Source organism: Scyliorhinus canicula, chromosome 24 (assembly GCF_902713615.1).
Source record: "Scyliorhinus canicula chromosome 24, sScyCan1.1, whole genome shotgun sequence".
Taxonomy (NCBI): domain Eukaryota; kingdom Metazoa; phylum Chordata; class Chondrichthyes; order Carcharhiniformes; family Scyliorhinidae; genus Scyliorhinus; species Scyliorhinus canicula.
In genome coordinates, this window is record NC_052169.1 from 7,228,366 (window position 1) to 7,256,316 (window position 27,951).

At 51.8% G+C, this 27,951-nt stretch overlaps 1 protein-coding gene across 1 annotated transcript in view; it reads right to left on the reverse strand.

Annotated features, from left to right (window-relative positions):
- Positions 1 to 1,635: 1,635 nt before the first annotated feature.
- ulk3 (unc-51 like kinase 3) overlaps positions 1,636 to 27,951 on the reverse strand; it is a 51,258-nt gene continuing 24,942 nt past the window's right edge. Inside the window, exons 8-16 of the mRNA XM_038784057.1 lie at positions 27,918 to 27,949; positions 24,992 to 25,032; positions 22,347 to 22,449; positions 21,849 to 21,913; positions 18,567 to 18,645; positions 16,874 to 16,914; positions 15,971 to 16,018; positions 12,744 to 12,810; positions 1,636 to 1,859 (exon numbers count right to left, since the gene is read on the reverse strand). Of these exons, the coding sequence (XP_038639985.1) occupies positions 1,843 to 1,859; positions 12,744 to 12,810; positions 15,971 to 16,018; positions 16,874 to 16,914; positions 18,567 to 18,645; positions 21,849 to 21,913; positions 22,347 to 22,449; positions 24,992 to 25,032; positions 27,918 to 27,949 (493 nt within the window). The 3' untranslated portion in view covers positions 1,636 to 1,842. The remainder of the gene's footprint in view (positions 1,860 to 12,743; positions 12,811 to 15,970; positions 16,019 to 16,873; positions 16,915 to 18,566; positions 18,646 to 21,848; positions 21,914 to 22,346; positions 22,450 to 24,991; positions 25,033 to 27,917; positions 27,950 to 27,951) is intronic.

The following is a 27,951-nucleotide window of genomic DNA, read 5'->3' on the forward strand; positions in this document are numbered from 1 at the left end:
TACCTGCAGACTACCGTGTTGTGACTCCCATACTGGAACACCTGGATCCCTCAAATGCGTGCCACGTTATTTTTAAACAATGGCCCCTTGTTCCAGATTCTCCCACAAGAGGAAACATCCTCTCCACACCCACCCTGGTCAAGTCCTCTCAGGATCTGACACGTTTCAATCAAGTCACCAGATACTCCAGCAGATACAAGCAGAGGGCCAGAGAGGTCTCCTGTTCGAGTCCTGAACGTCTACAAAAGGTGGCGAGTGAGCGGGTTTGGCGGGTTTATTCCCCCTTCTTAAAATCGGGATTTTGAACTGTTCTCATCGCCTGTCTCTCCCCGACCACATGGTGGTGTGGACATATCAAGGGGTGTCGCAATGGTGTGGGACAGGTTGCAAGGGCCAGCAGGCGTTTGTTCCTGCCCTGCAAGCGAGTAAATTTCAGGCTTCATTCATCTCGAGACATCACTGGGCTCCTCCGTTCGAAAGCACTCCTTGGAGCAGGATTCCCATCGATTCTCCCGACCGGAATTTCCTATGGCCTCCTCCACTTTCCTCAGGGAAAAGTGAACAAGCCCCCCCCCCCCAAAAATGAGAGACTGCTGGGACACACTAGCAATTCAAATAACGAGGGAGGTGGCTGTGGAAGGTAGGGCTGTCACTTTGTGGGTGGGAAGTCGCTACACCCCCCCCCCCCTCCCCCTCCCCAACACACACACACGCAATGTGGGAACTCTGGCACTGATAAGAAAAGCAAGTGAGTCCAAAATAAGGGAATGAAATTAAGAGAAAATGGTTCGCAAATAGTTTGGGGAGATAAATCCCAGAACGGAGCACATTTGAAATAATTTCTTTTGTCTGAAAGAATTCTTTCTCCAAAGGTTTGGTGCATTTACTGATGCGGCGGAAGACTTTAGCTGGCAACTGAGCAGGAAGGAGACTGTAACCTCTCCCGATATTTCACAGGAAAGGGTTTCATTGGCAGCACGGTAGCATTGTGGATAGCGCAATCGCTTCACAGCTCCAGGGTCCCAGGTTTGATTCCGGCTTGGGTCACTGTCTGTGCGGAATCTGCACATCCTCCCCGTGTGTGCGTGGGTTTCCTCCGGGTGCTCCGGTTACCTCCCACAGTCCAAAGATGTGCAGGTTAGGTAGATTGGCCATGCTAAAATTGACCTTAGTGTCCAAAATTGCCCTTAGTGTTGGGTGGGGTTGCTGGGTTACGGGGATAGGGTGGAGATGTTGACCTCGGGTAGGGTGCTCTTTCCAAGAACCGGTGCAGACTCGATGGGCCGAATGGCCTCCTTCTGCACTGTAAATTCTATGATAATTTATGATTGGTTGCAAAGTATTTTGGGGTCTCCAGAGGACACGCAAGGCACCATCTAAATGCGAGTTTGTGCCGCCTTTAACTTGGTTGGCTCCTTATTCTGAAGGTTAGTTGGTGTTGGTCATTGCTGCAACCAATCGTGCGACCCGTGTTACACGTGAAGTGAAACAGAATGACTGGCCGTAGCACTGGACACAATGAGGCATGGGGTACATTTCAAAAGCCTAACTTAGGCCAAAATTAAATAGCTTCCTCTTACCAGCTAAGTGGCAAATATACTATCTCTTACCTACAAAAAAAATTTAAACTAATCGAAGATTGTTATTTTCTTTTAAAGTGCATGCACAAAACTGTTTTACAGAAGGACTCTTGTGCCAGTTTGGTTTTTGGTAGCCGTCCTTGCTTCAGTCAGAGGTTGGGATTTAACCTTCCCAGAGTTATGTCCAGGATTGGCTCGAGCTAGCCGAGGGTAGGGTCGAAGGCAAGACGTCAGCAACGAGGTGTATTTGATGCTCTTGTGATCACTGGAGTGAACAATCTGTAACACCAAAAAAAAATGGAATAAAATTAGAATGAAAACACAGTCCGTTGCTTTTAGTCGCTTGGCAGCATTAATTGTAGCTCCCTTTGAAATTTGCTATTCTTGCATCTGTCCTGATGAGTGCAAGGTGAAAAGCTTCAACAGCATGTATCTTTTATCAGCAATAGAGTTTTATTTTCCAGATTCCCCCCCTCAGGAATTGTGGCACCTAGTAACATTAGGAGGTATCGTCTTGAACATTAACTGGCATTGACATAGCACCTTTAACGTGACAAAACGCCCCCGTCACTTCAGACTAGAGTGACCGAACTAAATCTGACAGCCAGCCCGACTGGGAGATGCTCGGATAGAGGAGCAAAAATTTGGACGAGAAGGTAGAATTTAGGGAGCAACTTAAAAGAACAAAGGGAGAGGTTTGGGGGGGGAAATTGCAGAGCTTAACGCTCCAGGCAGCTGAAGGCATGGCCACCAATGCGGAGCAATTCAAACTGAAGATGCTCAAGAGGTCAACATTGGAAGGGTGCGGTGGGCCTGGAGGAGAGGACAGAGACCGAAGATTCAGTTGGTTGCATTCTCATCTCCGGGGTCAAAGTTCAGGTTCAGCAAAAAGTCTAATAATAATCTTTACTGTCACAAGTAGGCTTACATTAACGCTGCATTGAAGTTACTGTGAAAAGCCCCTCGTCGCCACATTCCGGCGCCTGTTCGGCTACACTGAGGGAGAATTCAGAATGTCCAATTCACCTAACAAGCACGTCTTTCTGGACCTGTAGGAGGAAACCGGAGCACCCGGAGGAAACCCACGCAGGCAATGGGAGAACGTGCAGACTTCGCGCAGGCAGTGATCCAAGCCGGGAATCGAACCCGGGACCCCGGCGCTGTGAAGCAGCAGTGCTAACCACTGTGCCGACGTGTCGCCCGGGACGGCAAGGAAAGGGAAAGCTATGGTTGGATGGTCAGCAAGGAGTGCTGTGATTGGGTGGAGGATTAGTGAGCAGCTGGGATGGGCACAGAGCAGGGTAAGGAGAAGCTGTCATTGGTGGATCAGTGAGCATGAAGAGGAAGGGGAGGGTCTGATTGGTGGATCTAATGAGTTTTTGTTCCTTATTACAATCCTTGTTAATACATTCTTTATCTTCACAAAATGGCTGACTCTATCCTCCTAACATCTGCCATTTTCTTACGAACCCAACTACCTGCTGACACCATCCACTTCAATCTTCACTCTAGTTCCTTTCTAACTACCGCTGGTTTTGTCCTCAATCCATATTCTAAACTTGTAGATTTTACTTGATTCATGATATATTGTAGGGACTCTTCTGATACGGCGAGTAGTGCTGTGTCATCAGCAAGTTTATTATGTACTTGCCTCCAATTTATACCCAAATCAAATTAGCAAGCGGAAATATTAACTTTTGATCGACTACTACTGCAGAACGCGAATGTCCATCAGCCCGTGCTTGCAAAACTCAAAACAGCGTCCAACATTGGGATGCGATTCTGCAATTGGGTAGCATTTATTAGCACAATCAGCATTGTGCTAAGAATTTGACGGAAAAACAATTTAAGATCATCAGTCGGTCTTGCAGTGTGGCTCACTGACGCATGCTAGAAGCTACATATATATTACACGCAGGGTCCTATCCTTTATAGACAGAAGCATGGCCAGACAGTTTTCAACTGAGGAGAAACCTGCGGTAATTAAGACAGAACATGGGGCAGCCATTCCCTGGTCCATTCCTCATTGCAATGCCTTTGCCATTCAGAGTTTCTTCAGAGTTGTTTGGGGGGGAGGGGCAGCCATTCACTTGTCCATTCCTCATGGCAATTCCTTCGCCATTCAGTGCTTAAGTGCCTGGTTTGTATTTGAGCAAAGTTTTGCCAGTTAACTGTTCCCTGGCTCATTGTCCGTGGCAGCTCTGTCCACTTGCCAACCGATCAGCACCCTCTTCTCGTGCAATAATACACGTTGTTGTTCCCTTTACTATTGGTATTCTTGCGAACTGTACTGATGGGTACAAGAGGAAAACCTTTGACAGCATGTCCAATTTTCCAGCAATAATATTAATTATGTTGCAGTCTCAAAGAACAAAGAATGATACAGCACAGGAAGAGGCCCTTCGGCCCTCCAAGCCTGCACCGATCAGGTATCCTATCTATACCAACCGCCTGTAACCTTCTATACCCCGTCTGTTCATGTGTCTATCAAGATAAGTCTTAAAGGTCGCTTGAGTATCTGTCTCAACCACCTCACTTGGCAGTGCATACCAGGTCACCATTACTCTCAGCGTCAAAAAAACTTCCCCCGCACATCCCCACTGAACCTACCCCACCTCACCTTGAACTTGTGCCCCCTTGTAATTGTCATCTCCGCCCTGGGAAAAAGTCTCCAACTGTTCACCCTATCTATATTCCTAATAAACTTTATACACTTCTATCAGGTCACCCCTCAGCCTCTGTCTCTCTAGGGAGAACAATCCCAGTTTATTCAATCTCTCCTCATAACTAATAACCTCCATACTGGGCAACATCCTGGTAGACCTCTTCTGTACTCTCTCCAAAGCCTCCACGTCCTTCTGGTAGTACGGTGACCAGAACTGGACACAGTATTCCAAATGTGGCCTAACCAATATTCTATATAATAGTAACATATTTTTCGAGCTTTTATACTCGATACCCTGACCCATGAAGGCAAGCATGCCATAGGCTTTCTTTACCACCATTTCCACCTGTGCTGCCACACCCAGATCTCTCTGTGTCTCTATGCTCCTGATGATTCTGCCATTTATTTTATAGCTCCCACCTGAATTGGATCTCCCAAAATGCATCACCTCGCATTTGTCCGGGTTAAATTCCAGCTGCCATTTCTCTGCCCGATTTTGCAGCCTATCTATATCCTGTTTTATTCTCTGAAAATCTTCATCACTATCCGCAACTCCTGCAATCTCAGTATCACCCGTAAAATTGCTAATCAGACCCGCTACGTTTTCTTCCAAGTAATTTATATATATTCCAAAGAGCAGAGATCCCAGAACTGATCTCTGCGGAACACAACTAGTTACTGACCTCCATTCGGAAAAACACCCTTCCACTGCTACCGTTTGTCTTCTATGATCAAGCCAGTTCTGGGTCCATCCAGCTAGTTCGCCCCTGACCCCATGCGGGGGAGGGGAGATAAACTGGGAAGTATGGAGTGAGGCGCTATGAAGGGTAAATGCGACCTCCTCGTGCACAAGGATGAGCCTGATACAGTTCAAGGTGGTACACAGGGTACATATGACTCGGGCAAGAATGAGTGGGTTCTTCCAGGGAATGGCAGACGAGTGTGAGAAGTGTGGGCGCTGACCAGCGAATCACGCACATATGTTCTGGGGCTGCGAAAAGTTGGAGAGATCCTGGGCGGGAGTGTTCACGGCGCTAACAAGGATAGTGGGGGTGGAGGTTGAGCCGGATTTGGGATAGCGGAGAGGCAGGAGCTGATGGAGGGGAGAAGGCCGGTGTTGTGGCCTTCGCCTCTCTGATTGCCCGGCGAAGAATTCTGTTGGACTGGCGGTCCAGGGGTGGAAGCCTGGCTGGGGGGGGCTTATATAACTTTCTTCGGCTGGAAAAGATTAAGTACGAATTAAGGAGTTCAGCGGAGGGCTTCAAGGCAAGGGGTGTTCGCGGTCATGTTTGAGAAGCTGTTCGTCGCGGGAGGGGTATAGAAAAGGGGAAAATTTGTGCAAACTATATAGTTGTATGTCGGGGAATTTGTTCCTATAATTGTTTTATGTTTTGTAACCTTTTATATACATTTGGAATAAAATACATTTAAAAAGAGAGCGGGGGGGGGGGGGGGGGGGGGGGGGGGGGAGGGCAGAATGGGGCGTAACAATGAGGATGGAAGGTGAGGGGTTAATCAACACGGTCGGTTTTTCTCATTGAATCCACGCTCTGGATTTTTTTAATTTATTAAATGTCCAATAGTTTTCACCTCAGTGAAGGGAATCATGAATAAATCGGGTTATATTTAGCTGCAGTGCTTTCCCAGTGACGCAGTCCGTTCCATTAATCACTTGATGAGCACTCCGAGAGTTATTAGAATTAGAATTAGAACAGTACAGCACAGAACAGGCCCTTCGGCCCTCAATGTTGTGCCGAGCAATGATCACCCCACTCAAGCCCACGTATCCACCCCATACCAGTAACCCAACAACCCCCATTAACATTATTTTTTTTAGGACACTAAGGGCAATTTAGCCTGGCCAATCCACCTAACCCGCACATCTTTGGACTGTGGGAGGAAACCGGAGCACCCGGAGGAAACCCACGCACACATGGGGAGGACGTGCAGACTCCGCACAGACAGTGACCCAGTCGGGAATCGAACCTGGGACCCTGGAGCTGTGAAGCATTGATGCTAACCACCATGCTACCGTGCTCCCCACGAGGCGGTTATGGAATCCATTATTGCACCATCTTCTCTCAAGAGCATGTGGCCATGGAGGGGTGCCTGTTATGTTTGGAGTTCGTATTGAGTTTTTGCTGCCTGCTTCCTAACTCTCACCAAGTCCCACTCGACCATTTTCTTTTTTTCCATAAATTTAGATTACCCAATTATTTTTTTCCAATTAAGGGGCAATTTAGCGTGGCCAATCCACCTATCCTGCACATCTTTGGGTTGTGGGGGTGAAACCCACGCAGACACGGAGAGAATGTGCAAACTCCACACGGACAGTGACCCAGGGCCGGGATCCCAACCCGGGTCCTCGGCGCCGTAGGCAGCAATGCTAACCACTGTGCCATAGTGCGGCCCCACTCGTCCATTTTCTCTGCCTCGCTGACCCACAAAGTCTCTCAACCTGACAATGTCTTGATTTTTAAAATCTCATTCTTGTGTTTTGGTTCCTCCACTGCCCCTCCCGTCTCTGTAACCTCTTCGAACCCCACAGTCAGCCGAGAATTCTCCATTATTCCAATTGCAGCCTCTTCTCCAGATCCTACTTTCAGTCTTCACCATTGACCAGACGTTGGTTTAGCACACAAGGCTAAATCGCTGGCTTTTAAAGCAGGCCAGCAGCAAGGTTCGATTCCCGTACCAGCCTCCCCGAATAGGCGCCGGAATGCGGCGACTAGGGGCTTTTCACAGTAACTTTGTTTAAGCCTACTCGTGACAATAAGCGATTTTCATTTCATTTCATTGGTAGCTGCGTCTTCAACCACCCGAGTGGTGCCTCTCTGTACCCGCTCTCTTTCCCAGAAGGCTTTGGGTCACCCACAATCGTCTCCCAGCTCTGCCCCCCAACTCGGAGCGCTCTGTCAACGTCCAACTCGGAGAGTTCCGTCAACGTCCAACTGGGAGCTCTGTCAACGTCCAACTCGGAGCTCCGTCAACGTCCAACTCGGAGCTCCGTCAACGTCCAACTCGGAGCTCCGTCAACGTCCAACTCGGAGCTCCGTCAACGTCCAACTCGGAGCTCCGTCAACGTCCAACTCGGAGCTCCGTCAACGTCCAACTCGGAGCTCCGTCAACGTCCAACTCGGAGCTCCGTCAACGTCCAACTCGGAGCTCCGTCAACGTCCAACTCAGAGCTCTGTCAACGTCCAACTCAGAGATCTCTGTCAATGTCCAACTCGGAGCTCTGTCAATGTCCAACTCGGAGCTCTGTCAATGTCCAACTCGGAGATCTGTCAACGTCCAACTCGGAGATCTGTCAACGTCCAACTCAGAGATCTCTGTCAATGTCCAACTCGGAGCTCTGTCAATGTCCAACTCGGAGCTCTGTCAATGTCCAACTCGGAGATCTGTCAACGTCCAACTGGGAGCTCTGTCAACGTCCAACTCGGAGATCTGTCAACGTCCAACTCGGAGCTCTGTCAATGTCCAACTCGGAGCTCTGTCAACGTCCAACTCGGAGCTCTGTCAATGTCCAACTCGGAGCTCTGTCAATGTCCAACTCGGAGATCTGTCAACGTCCAACTCGGAGATCTGTCAACGTCCAACTCAGAGATCTCTGTCAATGTCCAACTCGGAGCTCTGTCAATGTCCAACTCGGAGCTCTGTCAATGTCCAACTCGGAGATCTGTCAACGTCCAACTCGGAGCTCTGTCAATGTCCAACTCAGAGCTCTGTCAACGTCCAACTCGGAGCTCCGTCAATGTCCAACTCGGAGCTCTGTCAACGTCCAACTCGGAGCTCTGTCAATGTCCAACTCGGAGATCTGTCAACGTCCAACTCGGAGCTCTGTCAACGTCCAACTCGGAGCTCTGTCAACGTCCAACTCGGAGCTCTGTCAACGTCCAACTCGGAGCTCTGTCAATGTCCAACTCGGAGCTCTGTCAATGTCCAACTCGGAGCTCTGTCAATGTCCAACTCGGAGCTCTGTCAACATCCAACTCGGAGCGCTGTCAATGTCCAACTCGGAGCTCTGTCAATGTCCAACTCGGAGATCTGTCAACGTCCAACTCGGAGCGCTGTCAATGTCCAACTCGGAGCTCTGTCAATGTCCAACTCGGAGATCTGTCAACGTCCAACTTGGAGATCTCTGTCAATGTCCAACTCGGAGCTCCGTCAACGTCCAACTCGGAGCTCTGTCAACGTCCAACTCGGAGATCTATCAACGTCCAACTGGGAGCTCTGTCAACGTCCAACTCGGAGATCTGTCAACGTCCAACTCGGAGCTCTGTCAACGTCCAACTCGGAGCTCTGTCAACGTCCAACTCGGAGCTCCGTCAACGTCCAACTCAGAGCGATCTGTCAATGTCCAACTGGGAGCTCTGCCCCCCAACTCGGAGCTCTGTCAATGTCCAACTCAGAGCTCTGTCAACGTCCAACTCGGAGATCTGTCAACGTCCAACTGGGAGCTCTGTCAACGTCCAACTCGGAGCTCTGTCAATGTCCAACTCGGAGATCTCTGTCAACGTCCAACTCGGAGCTCTGTCAATGTCCAACTCGGAGCTCTGTCAACATCCAGCTGGGAGCTCTGTCAACGTCCAACTCGGAGCTCTGTCAACATCCAACTCGGAGATCTGTCAACGTCCAACTCGGAGCTCTGTCAATGTCCAACTCGGAGATCTGTCAACGTCCAACTCGGAGCTCTGTCAACGTCCAACTCGGAGCTCTGTCAACGTCCAACTCGGAGCTCTGTCAACGTCCAACTCGGAGATCTCTGTCAACGTCCAACTCGGAGCTCTGTCAATGTCCAACTGGGAGCTCTGTCAACGTCCAACTCGGAGCTCTGTCAATGTCCAACTCGGAGCTCTGTCAATTTCCAACTCAGATCTCTGTCAACGTCCAACTCGGAACTCTGTCAATGTCCAACTCGGAGCTCTGTCAATGTCCAACTCGGAGCTCTGTCAATGTCCAACTCAGAGCTCTGTCAACATCCAACTCGGAGCTCTGTCAACGTCCAACTCGGAGCTCTGTCAACGTCCAACTCGGAGCTCCGTCAATGTCCAACTCAGAGATCTGTCAACGTCCAACTCGGAGATCTGTCAACGTCCAACTCGGAGATCTGTCAACGTCCAACTCGGAGATCTGTCAACGTCCAACTCGGAGCTCTGTCAATGTCCAACTCGGAGATCTGTCAACGTCCAACTCAGAGATCTGTCAACGTCCAACTCAGAGATCTGTCAACGTCCAACTCGGAGATCTCTCAACGTCCAACTCGGAGATCTCTCAACGTCCAACTCGGAGATCTCTCAACGTCCAACTCGGAGATCTCTCAACGTCCAACTCGGAGCTCTGTCCCCCAACTCGGAGCTCTGTCAATGTCCCACTCGGAGCTCTGTCAATGTCCAACTCGGAGCTCTGTCAATGTCCAACTCGGAGCTCTGTCAATGTCCAACTCGGAGCTCTGCCCCCCAACCCAGAGCTCTGTCAACGTCCAACTCAGAGATCTGTCAACGTCCAACTCGGAGATCTGTCAACGTCCAACTCGGAGATCTGTCAACGTCCAACTCGGAGCTCTGTCAACGTCCAACTCGGAGCTCTGTCAACGTCCAACTCGGAGATCTGTCAACGTCCAACTCGGAGATCTGTCAATGTCCAACTCGGAGCTCTGTCAACGTCCAACTCGGAGCTCTGTCAACGTCCAACTCGGAGCTCTGTCAACGTCCAACTCGGAGCTCTGTCAATGTCCAACTCGGAGCTCTGTCAACGTCCAACTCAGAGATCTGTCAACGTCCAACTCGGAGATCTGTCAACGTCCAACTGGGAGCGCTCTGTCAACGTCCAACTCGGAGCTCTGTCAACGTCCAACTGGGAGCTCTGTCAACGTCCAACTCGGAGCTCTGTCAATGTCCAACTGGGAGCTCTGTCAATGTCCAACTCGGAGATCTGCCAATGTCCAACTCGGAGATCTGTCAATGTCCAACTCAGAGCTCTGTCAACGTCCAACTCAGAGATCTGTCAATGTCCAACTGGGAGCTCTGTCAACGTCCAACTCGGAGCTCTGTCAATGTCCAACTGGGAGCTCTGTCAATGTCCAACTCGGAGATCTGCCAATGTCCAACTCGGAGATCTGTCAATGTCCAACTCGGAGCTCTGTCAATGTCCAACTCGGAGCTCTGTCAATGTCCAACTCGGAGATCTGTCAACGTCCAACTCGGAGATCTGTCAACGTCCAACTCGGAGATCTGTCAACGTCCAACTCAGAGATCTGTCAACGTCCAACTCGGAGCTCTGTCAATGTCCAACTCGGAGATCTGCCAATGTCCAACTCGGAGATCTGTCAATGTCCAACTCGGAGATCTGTCAATGTCCAACTCAGAGCTCTGTCAACGTCCAACTCGGAGCTCTGTCAACGTCCAACTCGGAGCTCTGTCAACGTCCAACTCGGAGATCTGTCAACGTCCAACTCAGAGATCTCTGTCAATGTCCAACTCAGAGCTCTGTCAACGTCCAACTCAGAGCTCTGTCAATGTCCAACTCAGAGCTCTGTCAATGTCCAACTCGGAGATCTGTCAATGTCCAACTCGGAGATCTGTCAATGTCCAACTCGGAGATCTGTCAATGTCCAACTCAGAGCTCTGTCAATGTCCAACTCGGAGATCTCTGTCAACGTCCAACTCGGAGCTCTGTCAATGTCCAACTCGGAGCTCTGTCAATGTCCAACTCGGAGCTCTGTCAATGTCCAACTCGGAGCTCTGTCAACGTCCAACTCGGAGCTCTGTCAACGTCCAACTCGGAGATCTGTCAACGTCCAACTCGGAGATCTGTCAACATCCAACTCGGAGCTCTGTCAATGTCCAACTCGGAGATCTGTCAACGTCCAACTCAGAGCTCTGTCAATGTCCAACTCAGAGATCTGTCAACGTCCAACTCAGAGCTCTGTCAATGTCCAACTCAGAGATCTGTCAACGTCCAACTCAGAGCTCTGTCAACGTCTAACTCGGAGCTCTGTCAATGTCCAACTCGGAGCTCTGTCAATGTCCAACTCGGAGCTCTGTCAATGTCCAACTCGGAGCTCTGTCAATGTCCAACTCGGAGATCTGTCAACGTCCAACTCGGAGATCTGTCAATGTCCAACTCGGAGCTCTGTCAACGTCCAACTCGGAGCTCTGTCAATATCCAACTCGGAGCTCTGTCAACGTCCAACTCAGAGCTCTGTCAACATCCAACTCGGAGATCTGTCAACGTCCAACTCGGAGCTCTGTCAATGTCCAACTCGGAGATCTGTCAACGTCCAACTCGGAGCTCTGTCAATGTCCAACTGGGAGCTCTGTCAACGTCCAACTCGGAGCTCTGTCAACGTCCAACTCGGAGCTCTGTCAACATCCAACTGGGAGCTCTGTCAACGTCCAACTCGGAGCTCTGTCAATGTCCAACTGGGAGCTCTGTCAACGTCCAACTCGGAGCTCTGTCAACGTCCAACTCGGAGCTCTGTCAACATCCAACTGGGAGCTCTGTCAATGTCCAACTCGGAGCTCCGTCAATGTCCAACTCGGAGCTCTGTCAATGTCCAACTCGGAGCTCTGTCAACATCCAACTGGGAGCTCTGTCAACGTCCAACTCGAAGCTCTGTCAACATCCAACTGGGAGGTCTGTCAATGTCCAACTCGGAGATCTGTCAATGTCCAACTCGGAGCTCTGTCAATATCCAACTCGGAGCTCTGTCAATATCCAACTCGGAGCTCTGTCAACGTCTAACTAGGAGATCTGTCAACGTCCAACTCGGAGATCTGTCAACGTCCAACTCGAAGGACAACTCCCGAGACATTGCGGCCCTCCCTCAGACAAACTCTAGAAGGCAATTTAAGGCCACAGGGGGTGGCGGTGGCATAGGGGTATTGTCACTGGACTAATAAACCGGAGATCCACAGACCCAGAGTAATGCTCTGGGGACCCAGGTTCGAATCCCACCACTGTAGATGGTGAAATTTTAATTCAATAAAAATCTGGAATGAAAAGGCTCAACGATGACCAGGAAACCATTGCCGATTGTTGTAAAAACCCATCTGGTTCACTAATGTCCTTTAGCGAAGGAAATCTGCCGTCCTTACCCAGTCTGGCTCACAGGTGACTCCAGACCCACAGCAATGCGGTTGACTCTTAACTGCCCCCTCGAGGGCAATTAGGGATGGGCAATAAATGTTGGCACAGCCACGTCCCATGAACGAATTAAAAAAAAACTCTTGGGAGTCAGAGCTGCCAACTGAGCCTCTATAAATCCAACCCTCAGGTGCCTCAATCCAAGGTCCCGTTCATGGGCCAACGAGGGATTAGCCTGGAGGGTTTTGGGGATAGGGTGGGCTCTTTCAGAGGGTTGGTCCAAACCCGATGGGCTGAATAGCCTCCTCCAGCACGGTAACGATTCATGTCCTGCACAGTAAGCATATGAACACAGTAGGATTGCCTCAGCCAGCAAGGGCGGGAAGTGAGGCGGCTCCTTGTATACTCACTGCTCCGGACAGATTCTGAGAAAGGATCCTGGTCCATGGCGGCTGCTTCGTTCTGAGTCTCGCGCATCTGAAGAGATGGAACAATAAAATTCTCTGTGACATGACTGACTCCAAAAAAAAGGCCTACAAAAAAATGCTAAACAAACACTTCAGGAACAGAAGGAGACCATTCAGGCCCTCTAGCTTGTTCCGTAATTCAACAAGAGCACAGCTGATCCACTACTTCAAATATTCAGATACCTTTGCTTCATAAAAATCTACCAGTTTCAGATTTAAAATCCATTGATCTGGCACCAGGTGCCACTCGAGCACAAGTTCCAAATTTCTTTACGTGTAGAATTGTTGCCTCGTTTAACTCTGAACGGGTCTGGTCCTAACTTTTCAAAAATAAATTTAGAGTACCCAATTTTTCCAGTTAAGGGTCACTTTAGCGTGGCCAATCCACCTACCCTGCACATCTTTGGGTTATGGGGGTGAGACCCACGCAGGAAATAACTCCTCTCTCGCTGCCCTATCAGTTTCCCCGAATATCTTGGAAACTTTGATCAAATTACGCCATAGTCTTGCAAATTCCAGTAATTTCCTCGGGTGGATGTAGCTGTTAAAAGGGGGCATAGCTATAAGGTTCAGGGTGGGAGATATAGGAGGGATGTCCGAGGTAGGTTCCTTACTCAGAGAGTGGTTAGGGTGTGGAATGGACTGCCTGCTGTGATAGTGGAGTCGGACACTTTAGGAACTTTCAAACGGTTATTGGATAGGCACATGGAGCACACCAGAATGACAGGGAGTGGGATAGCTTGATCTTGGTTTCGGTCAATGCTCGGCACAACATCGAGGGCCGAAGGGCCTGTGCTGTGCTGTACTGTTCTATGTTCTAACACAATCCTATTTCATGTGTTTACAACATTAGATTGTCTACGTCATCACTTTTGACTTTATAGAACTGAAACAGGCCATTCGGCCCGACTGCTCTCTGCCAGTGTTTGTGTGAACTGGTCTTAGCGTTCTCTTCCATGGCCGAGATGTTTGTGTGCGAGGATCAAGGGTCGGTGCTTCGGACGACAACCCCGGTCGTTGCCTCACCCAGCCTTGTACAGTGAGCCCAGACACGAGAGTTTCCAGCAGAGATCGCTGGGGAGCGATCAGGAGATACCCCCTTGGTGATGTTGTCTGTTTGGTCCGAGGGCTATGGAGGCCCAAGTGTAGGAGGTTCAAGCCCAGTGATCCCAGTCCGGCTGGACATTCCCCCACCGAGGACTAATCCATATGGTCAACGTGTGTTTCCAGAGCCGACCCTTGCAATTCCTCACAAAAGGACAGCGCCGGCCCTAGGGTTGCTGGCGCCCCGGGCAAGCTGAACTTCGGCGCCCTTGGGGGGGGGGCGAGAGGGGGGGGGGCCAGACCGAGGGGGGGAGCTGACCGAGTCGGGGGGGGGAGCGGGCGGACCCGAGGCGGGGGGGGGGCCGAGCAGGGGGGGGGGTCGGGGGGGGGAGCAGACCGAGGGGGGGAGCGGACAAGCGGGGGGGGGGCGGGGGGGGGGGAGGACCCGAGGGGGGGGCGGACCCGAGGGGGGGGCGGACCCGAGGCGGGGGAGGGGGGTGGGCGGACCGGGGGGGGGGCCGACAGAGGGGGGGGGGGGGGCCGCCCTGGGGGAGTGCGATCACCCTGGGGGTGCGGTCACCGCGCATGCGCTGGTCGGCACCGGCCCAACTGCGCATGCGCGGGACCCAAGTCTCTGCCGCCCCCTAGCACATGGCGCCCCGGGCGACTGCCCGAGTTGCCGGTGCCTTGAGCCGGCCCTGCAAAAGGAACCCGCTGCCGCAGCAGCCCTTGGCGCAATAATTTTCTACGAGTCAAATTAAACTTAAAAACTTCAGGACAGTGAGGTTCGTAAATTCAGATAAAGTCAGAAATGTACAGTGCAGAGGTGGCTAACCTACAAGGATTGGAAAATGATCAGTATTATTGATGGTTACTGTCATTCAAGTGTATATCCAAATGCAACAAGGGGGTTTCGGCCTTTTTAACAACATTTCAGTCAGTGAGTTCCAGACCCCACACCCACTCGGTGAAAAAAAAAGGTCTCCTCAGTCCCCCTCGAATCCTTCTACCAATTACCTTCAAACCTCTGCTCCCCAGTGTGAGAAGCTTTGATCCGCTCCATTTCAGACCAAATCCCTCTCGGTAATTGTGCTGGCAATCAAATCAGTTTTACACCCATCCCATAAGACTCTTGGTAACTCCCATCGTTATTTCCATTACACGAAGTGGAAAGCCATTGATCGCCATGGAGACACGGCTGGCCCAGTGTTCAGAGAGAGGGCTCAATGAAATCTATAGGGTCCATGGCACCCATTGGGGACTTCCATTACAGCAGTGGATGCTGGGATAGCACAGCCCCCATTGGGGACTTCCATTACAGCAGTGGATGCTGGGATAGCACAGCCCCCATTGGGGACTTCCATTACAGCAGTGGATGCTGGGATAGCACAACCCCCATCTCATCAAGAGAAAATGGTTGGAAATCACATGACTGGGTCAGCCAGAGAAGGGGGGAAAAAAGGAAAGGGAGAGCGGGGGGGGGGGGGGGGGGGGCAAGAGGGAGAGTGGGGGGGGGGGAAAGAGAGAGAGAGAGGGAGAGCGGGGGGGGGGGGGGCGAGAGGGAGAGCGGGGGGGGGAAGAGGGAGAGCGGGGCAAAACGAGAGGGGATGAGAAAAAAAAGAGAAAAACATCGGCAGAGAAAGGTGAGAGATCAAAAAAAAAAGAGTAAAGGCAAGAATTATGTCCCAGTAACATTAGGGTCCCTTACAGCTCAGTTTTATACTTTATGAGGAGGAGACAATTGCGTGCACACAGCGTCACTGAAAACCTCCTCGCTGAGACGGCCTGGTGCCAGTTCCCAGCTCTTTGCTGAGGCTGTTTCCCCAGGCCAGGCCCAGGGCCTACTTTACAGTTCAGCATTTCAGTCGACATTAAGAAACCATCAGCCTGGGCAGCACGGTGGCCTAATGGTTAGCACTGCTGCCTCAATGCGTCGAGGTCCCAGGTTCGATCCCGGCTCTAGGTCACTGTCCATGTGGAGTTTGCACATTCTCCCCGTGTCTGCATGGGTTTCGCCCCCAGAACCCAAAGATGTGCAGGCAGGTGGATTGGCCACGCTAAATTGCTTCTTAATTGGAAAAAATAATTGGGTCCTCTAAATTTAAAAAAAAACCCATCAACCTGACCTTAAGTTGCTCCTTCAGGTATTCAGCTCGGCTCATGAGGTTCTGGATCTGAGAAAACCACAGGGAGATTGTTTTAGATGGTTTGCAAATTAATTCAAGAACAATTTGAGCTCGTTAAGAATAAAAAGTGAACATTAAATCACAACAAACACGGAATATCTGACTCCATTCTAATACCATACGGTAAACCCTGTTAAGAGACCAAAAGACACAGGAGCAGAATTAGGCCACTCGGCCCATCGAGTCTGCTCCGCCATTCAATCATGGCTGATATGTTTCCCATCCCCATTCTCCTGCCTTCTCCCCATAGTCCCTGATCCCCTTATTAATCAAGAACCTATCTATCTCTGTCTTAAAGACAGTCAGTGAATTGGCCTCCACAGCCTTCTGCGGCAAAGAGTTCCACAGATTCCCCACCCTCTGGCTGAAGAAATTCCTCCTCATCTCAGTTTTAAAGGATTGCCCCTTCAGTCTGAGGCTGTGTCCTCTGGTTCTAGTTTCTCCTACGAGTGGAAACATCTTCTCCGCGTCCACCCTATCCAGGCCTCGCAGTATCCTGTAAGTTTCAATACGATTCCCCCTCTTCCTTCTAGACTCCATCGAGTACAGACCCAGAGTCCTCAACTGTTCCTCATACGACAAGCTCTTCATTCCAGGGATCATTCTTGTGAACCTCCTCTGGACCCTTTCCAAGGCCAGCACATCCTTCTTTAGATATGGGGCCCAAAACTGCTCACAATACTCCAAATGGGGTCTGACCAGAGCCTTATACAGCCTCAGAAGTCCATCCCTACTCTCCTATTCTAGCCCTCTCGACATGAATGCTAATATTGCATTTGCCTTCCTAGCACAATAGACTAGCTTTGAACATGTGAGCTGAACAAGTGAAGTTTGTGAACTCACCTCCTTGTGCAAGAGGACTCGTCTCCTCCCCTGTGGCTCACCTGTAATGGGGTCAAGAAAGGGTCAGTCATTAGTGTGGTTTGGAGACCAGCACGATAACAGTGATGGTGGAATCGAGGCAAGAAGGCGATAAGGTGATTTGATCATAGAATAGAATCACGACAGTGCAGAAGGAGGCCATTCGGGCCATCGAGTCTGCACCGACCCTTTGAAAGAGCATCGTAACTAGGCCCACTCCCCCAGCTATATGCCCACAGCCCCACCTAACCTTCTGGACACTGAGGGGCAATTTAGCCTGGCCAATCCACCCAACCTGCACATCTTGGGACTGTGGGAGGAAACCGGAGCACCCGGACACAGACACGGGGAGAAAGTCACAGACAGTGTCCCAAGGACGGAATAGAATCCGGGTCCCTGGCTCTGTGGGGCACCAGTGCTAACCACCGTGCTACCCCACGGTGTTCAAAATCACGAGCGGGTCTGGACAGAGTGGGTAGGGAGAATCAGTTCCCGCCTGGGCAAGGATTGTGAACGGGAGGGCACAGGTTTAAGGTAATTGGCAGAAGAAGCAACGGAGACACCAGCGAGTGGTTAGGACCCGGAATGTGCTCCCCGAGAGTGGGGTGGAGGCAGCTTCAACCGAGGCATTCGGAAGATGGAAGTAGACAATCTGAAAAGGCTTATAGAGAGGTGAGGGAGTGCCACAAGGCACATCGCTCATCCGGAGGGCCAGCACCGACACGATGGGCCGATAGGCCTCCTTCCGTGCGATAATTCCCCGATTCATTAAAAAAAAAATTTAGGAGTACCCAATTCATTTTTCCAATTAAGGGGCAATTTAGCATGGCCAATCCACCTAGCCTGCACAACATTGGGTTGTGGGGGTGAGATCCACGCAAACACGGGGAGAATGTGGAAACTCCACACGGACAGTGACCCAGAGCTGGCATCGAACCTCGGTGCCGTGAGGCAGCAATACTAACCCACTGCACCACCGTGCTGCCCAATTCCCCGATTCTTGACTGCTCCTCATCTCTTTGCAGTTACCATGGTTTCCTGTGTGGCCCACTTCAAACGGCCTATACTGGAAAGGCCCTGCCGATGTCGAGGATAACTTGTGCAAGGCCGAGGCACATAGGTCACAGGATCGATCCCGGCCTGCGGTGCGCTAGCTGAACTCTAGAACCCTCAAAGAACAACATCAGCGCCAACCTGCCTTTGTATAGCACCTGGAGTCAAGTAAAACATCCAAAAGCATTTCCCAGGAATATCCCACAAACGGGGATGTAGAATCCTTGCTGGAGAAACCTGCAGGGGGAGATGCCAGGTCAGGATTTTATCCAGGTGATGCCCTCCAAGGTCAAATATCAGCCGAAGCTCACTATGGGAAGACTGGTGCCTGACAGAGAAGTCTCAGAGAGATACCGGGGCTGAGTGAGGGAGGGCCGGCGCAGGATATCACTGGAGACATTAACCTCTCTCGCCACACACCCGGTGTATTTCCAACACAACAGTATCAGGATGTAGACAGGTTTATCCCTTCGCCCGATCTGTGCATGGCCTGGAAGCATTGGAACAAAACAGGTGGCGGCCATTCAACCCCTCAAGCCTGTTCCTCCCATTCAGTCAGATGACGGCTGGGTTGGACCCAACGTGGCTCCCAGGCCTTCCATAAAGAGAGAGACCCACTCACTTGCCAAAACGAGCAGCAATTCTCCCAGGCTCTGCTGATAAAGGTCCAGTGTTTTCGCCGAATCGTCGCCTTCTTCTTCCTAGTGAGAGGTGCAGAGAGGAGAGAGGATTAAACACCGACACACGCAGGGAGGCAAAGCCAAACGCCAGCCCATCGTGTCCTCAGCACTGCCCGAGGAATCTCCCCAAAGCTCTGCACCAACAGTCCTTCACCTCTGGAAAGGATTGGCTTTTAAAACCGGAGGGAAAGTTCCGGAACCTCTTGCTGAGCTACCCCTTGCTCAACCCTGGCTCGCTGCCCTCCCCAGACAGCACCCCCTACCTCCCAGCCTCAGCATCGCAGGAATCACCATGGATAAAAAATATTTCAGTCCTCCAGCAGTGCAGTTTTTTTTTGTTGCTTTGGCTAAGGAATCATCACATCTTCTGAAACAACTAATCTGCTTGTAACAAAAACAGGTGGCGGTCATTCAACCCCTCAAGCCTGTTCCACCCATTCAGTCAGATGACGGCTGGGTTGGACCCAACTTGGCTCCCAGGCCTTCCATAGAGAGAGAGACCCACTCACTCCCCCAGCCCTTCCCGCCCATTTACCCGGCACCATCCTTTGCTGGTGTGGGTCAGTGGGAGAAATTGGATTTAAATTCTGTGGGTTCAACCGCAAATCAGTCAAAGAACAAAGAAAATTACAGCACAGGAACAGGCCCTTTGGCCCTCCCAGCCTGCGCCGATCCAGATCCTTTATCTAAACCTGTCTCCTATTTTCCAAGGTCTACATCCCTCTGTTCCCGCCCATTCATATACCTGTCTAGATGCCTCTTAAATGATGCTATCGTGCCCGCCTCTACCACCTCCGCTGGTAAAGCATTCCAGGCACCCACCACCCTCTGCGTAAGAAACTTTCCACGCACATCTCCCTTAAACTTTCTCCCTCTCAGCTTGAAATCGTGACTCCTTGTAATTGACACCCCCACTCTTGGGAAAAGCTTGTTGCTATCCACCCTGTCCATACCTCTCATAATTTTGTAGACCTCAATCAGGTCCCCCCTCAACCTCCGTCTTTCCAACGAAAACAATCCTAATCTACTCAACCTTTCTTCATAGCTAGCACCCTCCATACCAGGCAACATCCTGGCGAACCTCCTCTGCACCCTCTCTAAAGCATCCACATCCTTCTGGTAATGTGGCGACCAGAACTGCACGCAGTATTCCAAATGTGGCCGAACCAAAGTCCTATACAACTGTAACATGACCTGCCGACTCTTGTACTCAATACCCCGTCCAATGAAGGCAAGCATGCTGTATGCCTTCTTGACCACTTTACCAACCTGCGTTGCCACCTTCAGGGTACAATGGACCTGAACTCCCAGATCTCTCTGCACATCAATTTTCCCCAAGACCCTTCCATTGACCATATAGTCCGCTCTTGAATTTGATCTTCCAAAATGCATCACCTCGCATTTGCCTGGATTGAACTCCATCTGCCATTTCTCTGCCCAACTCTCCAATCTATCTATATTTTGTTGTATTCTCTGACAGTCCTCCTCGCTATCTGCAACTCCACCAATCTTAGTATCATCTGCAAACTTGCTAATCAGACCACCTATACCTTCCTCCGGTTCATTTATGTAGATCACAAACAGCAGTGGTCCGAGCACGGATCCCTGTGGAACACCACTAGTCACCATTCTCCATTTTGAGACACTCCCTTCCACCACTACTCTCTGTCTCCTGTTGCCCAGCCAGTTCTTTATCCATCTAGCCAGTACACCCTGAACCCCGTACGACTTCACTTTTTCCATCAACCTGCCATGGGAAACCTTATCAAACGCCTTACTAAAGTCCATGTATATGACATCTACAGCCCTTCCCTCATCAATTAACTTTGTCACTTCCTCAAAGAATTCTATTAGGTTTGTTAGACATGACCTTCCCTGCACAAAACCATGCTGCCTATCACTGATAAGTCTATTTTCTTCCAGATGTGAATAGATCCTATCGGGCTAATTAATTGTACCTCACTTTCAAAAAGCCAGTGCTAGTACGACAGAGTGAACGCTCATGTCTCCTGCAGTGCTACGGGGTTCGAGGGCAATATTCCATTTTCCCGCTCCAGCCGAACAGGGCTTTGGCGAGGTCTCACCCGGGGCACAGTGAGCAGTTTCCACTTCCTCACCATCGTGCTCGGGAGGCAGATCAGGGAAGATTCGGCTGGCAGATTCCCGGGAGGAAGGGGGGGTTGGTCCCCGTGAGGAAAGGTTGACCAGGTCTGGGCCTGTACTCACGAGGACATCATCGAAACATAAAAAGACCTCGAGGGGCGCGACAGAGGTGGAATTGGAGAGAATGTTGCCCCGCAGGGAAGGGAGAATCTACAACCAGGGGGCACGGTTTCAGGATAATGGGGTCTCCCTCGTAAGATGGGGACGGGAAGTTTATCTCTGAGTCGTTAATCTTTGGCATTCCCTCTCCCCACACAGCAGTGGACAATGGGTCATCGAATATATTCAAGGCCAAGTGACTTTGACCGACAAAGGGGGTCAAGGGTGATGGGGGACAGACAGAAAAGTTGAGTTAAGACCACAATCAGACCAGGTATTGGAGTTTAGGAGAGAGAGGCGACTTTATTGAGACATCAAGAGTTCTCAGCGGGATTGACTGAGTCGAAGCTGAGACGTTGTTTTCCCCTTGTGGGAGAGTCGAGGACATAATCTCAGAGTTAGGGGGTCGCCCATTTAAGACAAGAGATGAGGAGGAATTTAGTCGCTCGGAGGTTGTGAATCTGTGGAATTCTTTACCGCAGAGAGCTGTAGAGGCCGGGTCATTAAGCATGTTCAAGGCCCGAGGTCCCAGGTTCGATCCCGGCTCTGGGTCACTGTCCGTGTGGCGTTTGCACATCCTCCCCGTGTCTGCGTGGGTTTCGCCCCCACAACCCAAAGATGTGCAGAGTAGGTGGATAGGCCACGCTAAACTACCCCTTAATTGGAAATAAAAAGAATTGGGAACGCTAAATTTATAAATAAATAAATAATTTTTAAAAAAAAGTATGTTCAAGGCTGGGGTGGACAGGTTTTTCATCTGTGAGGAAATCAAGGGTTATGGGGATAAGATGGGAAAGTGGAGTTGAGGGTTATCACATCGGATCAGTCATGATCTCATTGAATGGCGAAGTAGGCTCGATGGGCTGAATGGCCTACTTCTACTCCCATTTCTCGCGGCCACACAACAGGCCTCGCACTCGATCCCCAAAAGCTCCAGGAAGCCGAAAGCCAATCAACCTCACCTTGGCAATGGCTGCAGAACCAATCTCCAGGGCAGCGTGAAGTCGCGGCTTGTCCCGGGACATCTCTGAAACAAAAACACGACACAGGTGGGCAAGGGCGGAAGACTCAGCAAGCTCGAATTGGACCGATCGACCTTGGGCCAACGCTATTGGGTCTCTGCCAGCCTCGGGCGCGAGAGTGCCGCCCAGGGAGTCGGCCGTCTCAGCCACGACAGGGGACTGACGTCCAGTACAGATGGGACGCCCACCCTGGGCACTGTTCACCATCACCCCGAAGTAGACGGGGCCTTCACAATTGAACCTTCCCATCGTGCGATGGATGGGGTCAAAGCCCACGTGAATCAATACCTCCTCCAGAGGAAGTTCCCCAGGCAGTGTGGCCTTCAACGCCGAGACTGGCGGGGATAACAAGACCGGTAAAAATCAACATGGCTCCCGGGCGGAAACATCAGTCGGATACCCGCGTTAGCCGTGGCTCTCCGGGAGAAGGGTTCTTACCTTTCAAGATATCTCTAGCCGACTTGGCCTGCTGGAAGTTAGCTTTGTTGCTCATGGCAACCAGTGCTTTCAGCTCCTCCGCCCTGGAGATGTACTCAGTTACCTAAGCAACCAATTTAAAGGGAAGATGTGAAGTGCAGCCTGGAAATTTCTTCACGCAGGAGGATGGGAACATTCCCAATAGAACCCATCCCTGTAGATTGACTGGTATTAGATACATTCTCAGACAGAAGGCATAGTAATAAATGTGGGGGGCGGAGGGGGGGGGGGGATTCGATAGTGGGGAAAGCTCCTGACAGAGGCCTGATGGCACAATGGCAGCCGGGTGTACCGTCTACAAGATGCACGGCAGGAACTCACCAAGGCCCCTTAGGCCGGCGTTCTTCAAAGTCGTGGGCGGGAGTCGGGAGGGTCGCGGAGACATTGTCCGCGGCGCTCCCGATCGCGCAAATCCCCGCGCAGCAGCTGGCTCTTCATAACGCCGGCTGCAAGCGGCCGCGAACATGTTTTTAAACAGAAAAATCGACCGCATTGCACATGCACGCACGATATTCAGCGCCAATAATCGGGCACGCATGCGCAATGCAGCCGCTATTTTTTAAAAACAGTTGCAGCTTTTTGTTCTACAAGTTCTATAGTGGGTTTTATTCATTTATTTTCTTCATTTAATTTTTATTTTTTCATTTATTTTATTCATTTTTTTTTTACAAGTTCCGGAGGGGGGGGGGGGTTTATTTGATAAAATATGTTACAGGAAAAATATTCAGAACTTTGGACAGGTGGAGACTCCATACTTTCCGACACAGGAAGGTTTCACCTTCATCCAACAGGTTCCATTGGAGGAGCCTGTACGAGGGCCAAAGGGACCCAAAACCATTTCCTCCATTTTTGTCAACAGCAAGGGCAGCACGGTGGCCTAGTGGTTAGCACAACCGCCTCACGGCGCTGAGGTCCCAGGTTCGATCCCGGCTCTGGGTCACTGTCCGTGTGGAGTTTGCACGTTCTCCCCGTGTCTGCGTGGGTTTCGCCCCCACAACCCAAAAATGTGCAGAGTAGGTGGGTTGGCCACGCTAAATTTCCCCCTTCATTGGAAAAAATAATTGGCTAATCTAAATTTAAAAAAAAAAAAAAAATTTTTTGTCAACAGCAAACAAGGTAAGAGAAAATGGTGGGTCGCGCAGGTCGGCCGGCGTGGGTCGCGCAGGTCGGCCGACGAGGGTCGCGAAGGTCGGCTGGTTGGTAAAAATGGGTCCCCGGAAAAAAAGTTTGAAGAACACTGCCTGAGGCGGTACCTTCCAAACTCGCACCTTCAACCATCTAGAAGGACAAGGGCAGCACACATGGGGACACTACCATCTGGAGCTTCCCCTCCAAGTCATTCGCCATCTTGACTTGCATAGAAACATAGAAGCAGCAGGAGGCCATTCAGCCCTTCGAACCTCCTCCGCCATTCATTACGACTATGGCTGGTCGTCAAGTTCCCGCCTTCCCCGGGTTTCCTCCGGGTGCTCCGGTTTCCTCCCACAGTCCAAAGATGTGCGGGTTAGGTGGATTGGCCATGCTAAAATTGCCCGTAGTGTCCTAATAAAAAGTAAGGGGGGAGGGGGGGGGTTGTTGGGTTACGGGTATAGGGTGGATACATGGGTTTGAGTAGGGTGATCATGGCTCGGCCCAACAACCCAACAACCCCCCCCCCCCTTTACTTTTTATTAGGACACTACGGGCAATTTTAGCACGGCCAATCCACCTAACCCGCGCATCTTTGGACTGTGGGAGGAAACCGGAGCACCCGGAGGAAACCCACGCACACACGGGGAGGATGTGTAGACTCCGCACAGACAGTGACCCAGCCGGGAATCGAACCTGGGACCCTGGAGCTGTGAAGCATTTATGCTAACCACCATGCTACCGTGCTGCCCACCTTCGCTGCACTCCCTCCGTAGTGAGAACATCCTTCCTCATATAAAGACTCCAAAACTGCACACAATACCCCAGGTGTGGCCTCACCAAAGCCCTACACAATTGCCGTAAAACATCTCTATTCCTAACTATTCTCACTCCACGGTATAAATAGTTCCCACTTTCTCTGTCCGTTAGCTTTGACAAAGGGTCATCTGGACTCGAAACGTTCGCTCTTTTCTCTCCTTACAGATGCTGCCCGACCTGCTGAGATTTTCCAGCATTTTCTCTTTGGTTTCAGATTCCAGCATCCGCAGTAAGTTGATTTTATTTCTATTCCTAATATATACACTCGGAAATATCTCGGCCGTTCCTTCACTGTCGCTGGGTCAAAATCCTGGAACTCCCTCCCTAACGGCACTGAGGGTGTACCTACACCTCAGGGACTGCAGCGGCTCAAGAAGGCAGCTCCCCACCGCCTTCTCAAGGGGCAATTAGGGATGGACAATAAATGTTGGCCTTGCCAGCGACGCTTACACCCCGTCAACAAATAAGAAAAGGAAAATGCAGAGATAAGGGTCGAAGGCCTTGGAGAAGATTTATATACAGGGGTGGGAATTGCAAAAATCGAGGAACTGCTTCACCAGGAGCCAATAATGATCGGCCCGTGCAGGGGTGATGGGGGTGCAATTGGGCAGCAGACCGCACTACGAGTTACACTCAAAGGAGCAAAGTTCTTCTCTTACCTTGGAGCGAATGGCTATCTTTCGTCGTGTGTCAGCTTCATCTAGCGCAGCAATCAGAAACACAGCATGAGAATTAGCGGACGGCACGAGGACCCGCCACTCATATACAGTACAGACTACTCGCTGGGTGAGAGTACGGGCTGGAAGGAGCTGCCTAGAAGGACAGCGGAGGCAGAATCGCCGGTAACTTTGGAGAAGGGAATTGAAGAAACTCTTCGAAACATCCGAGGCGGAAGACAGAGAGGAGGGCAGAATGGGGACTAATTGGGCGGCCGTTTCAGATCAGACACAAGGCGCTGAATGGCCTCCTTCTGGACTGTTACTATGGCAGCAAGCCACCCCTACCCGCCCCCCCCCCCCCCCCCCACTCAACCTCCTTCAAATAATCAAAGGATTCGTTCATGGGACGTGGGTGTCGCTGGCTGTGCCAGCATTTCTTGCCCATCCCTAATTGCCCTCGAGGGGGCAGCGAAGAGTCAACCACATCGCTGTGGGTCTGGAGTCACATGTAGGCCAGACCGGGTAAGGACGGCAGATTTCCTTCCCTAAAGGACATTAGTGAACCAGATGGGTTTTTACAACATTGGCAATGGTTTCACGGTAAGGGCAGCAGGGTGGCACAGTGGGTTAGCACTGCTGCCTCACGGTGCCGAGGTCCCAGGTTCGATCCCGGCTCTGGGTCACTGTCCGTGTGGAGTTTGCTCATTCTCCCCGTGTCTGCGTGGGTCTCACCCACACAACCCAAAGATGTGCAGGGTAGGTGGATTGGCCACGCTAAATTGTCCCTTAAAAAAACCCGTCATCTTTTGATTTAATTCCAGATTTTTATAGAATTCCAGTTTCACCATCTGCAGTGGTGGGATTTGAACCTGGGTCTCCAGATCATTACTCTGGGTCTGTGGATTACTAGTCCAGTGACAATCCCACTGCATCACCTGACACTGAAATAAAGAAAGTTGATTTTACAAATGTTTTTTAAAAATTCTGATTGATAATATAGAGCGCTGCTGGATTAATTACCGGGGGGCAGAGATTTAATGTGATTGGTGGAGGGATTAGAGGGGATGTGAGGAAAAACCTTTCGCCCAGAGGGTGGTGGGAATCTGGAATTTGCGGCCTAAATTGCTGGTTGAAGCTGCCGGGTATTGGCCCAGACGCAGGGCCATGGACCAGACGCAAGGCCATGTCCCAGACGCAAGGGCATGTCCCAGACGCAAGGCCATGTCCCAGACGCAAGGCCATGTCCCAGACGCAGGGCCTTGGCCCAGACGCAGGGCCTTGGCCCAGACGCAGGGCCATGTCCCAGACGCCGGGTATTGGCCCAGACGCCGGGCCATGTCCCAGACGCAGGGCCATGTCCCAGACGCAGGGCCATGTCCCAGACGCCGGGTATTGGCCCAGACGCAGGGCCTTGGCCCAGACGCAGGGCCATGGACCAGACGCCGGGCCATGTCCCAGACGCAGGGCCATGTCTCAGACGCCGGGTATTGGCCCAGACGCAGGGCCTTGGCCCAGACGCAGGGCCATGGACCAGACGCCGGGCCATGTCCCAGACGCCGGGTATTGGCCCAGACGCAGGGCCTTGGCCCAGACGCAGGGCCATGGACCAGACGCCGGGCCTTGGCCCAGACGCCGGTATTGGCCCAGACGCAGGGCCATGGACCAGACGCAGGGCCATGGACCAGACGCCGGGTATTGGCCCAGACGCAGGGCCATGTCCCAGACGCCGGGTATTGGCCCAGACGCAGGGCCATGGACCAGACGCAAGGCCATGTCCCAGACGCAGGGCCATGTCCCAGACGCAGGGCCTTGGACCAGACGCCGGGCCATGGACCAGACGCCGGGCCATGGACCAGACGCAGGGCCTTGGCCCAGACGCAGGGCCTTGGCCCAGACGCAGGGCCTTGGCCCAGACGCAGGGCCATGGACCAGACGCAGGGCCTTGGCCCAGACGCAGGGCCATGTCCCAGACGCCGGGTATTGGTCCAGACGCCGGGCCATGGACCAGACGCAGGGCCATGGTCCAGACGCAGGGCCATGTCCCAGACGCCGGGTATTGGCCCAGACGCAGGGCCATGGACCAGACGCAGGGCCGTGTCCCAGACGCCGGGTATTGGCCCAGACGCCGGGCCATGGACCAGACGCAGGGCCGTGTCCCAGACGCCGGGTATTGGCCCAGACGCAGGGCCATGGACCAGACGCAGGGCCGTGTCCCAGATGCCGGGTATTGGCCAGACGCCGGGTATTGGTCCAGACGCCGGGTATTGGCCCAGACGCAGGGCCATGTCCCAGACGCAGGGCCATGGACCAGACGCAGGGCCATGTCCCAGACGCCGGGTATTGGCCCAGACGCCGGGTATTGGCCCAGACGCCGGGTATTGGACCAGACGCCGGAGAACAGGATTAAAATGAGCGGAAAGTCTCTTTCCTTTTTCCTCTTTTTATGGCCAGCACGGCACGATGGGCTGAATGGCCTCTTTCTGCACTGTCACTTTTCTTTTTTTTTTTTTTATAAATTTAGAGTAGCCAATTATTTTTTTCCAATTAAGTGGCAATTTAGTGTGGCCAATCCACCTAACCTGCACATCTTTGGGTTGTGGGGGTGAAACCCACGCAGACATGGGGAGAATGTGCAAACTCCACTTGGACAGTGACCCAGGGCCGGGATTCGAACCCGGGTCCTCAGCGCCGCAGTCCCAGTGCTAACCACTGCGCCACATGCTGCCCTTTACTGTCACTTTTCTGTGGCTCAATATGATTTCTGCTGGGAGGGTTGGAGCAGGATTTGAGGCGGGGGGTCAGTCTCAGACCAAGAGGGAGGTGGGGGGGTGGGGGGGGGGGGGGTGGTAGTCTAAGACCAGGAGAGAGGCGGGGGCACAGTCTGGCCGACACCAACAACAGACGATAGGCGTGTCCAGGGACTCACAGTGCAAAGCTGGAACAAAGTACTCCAGTGATCT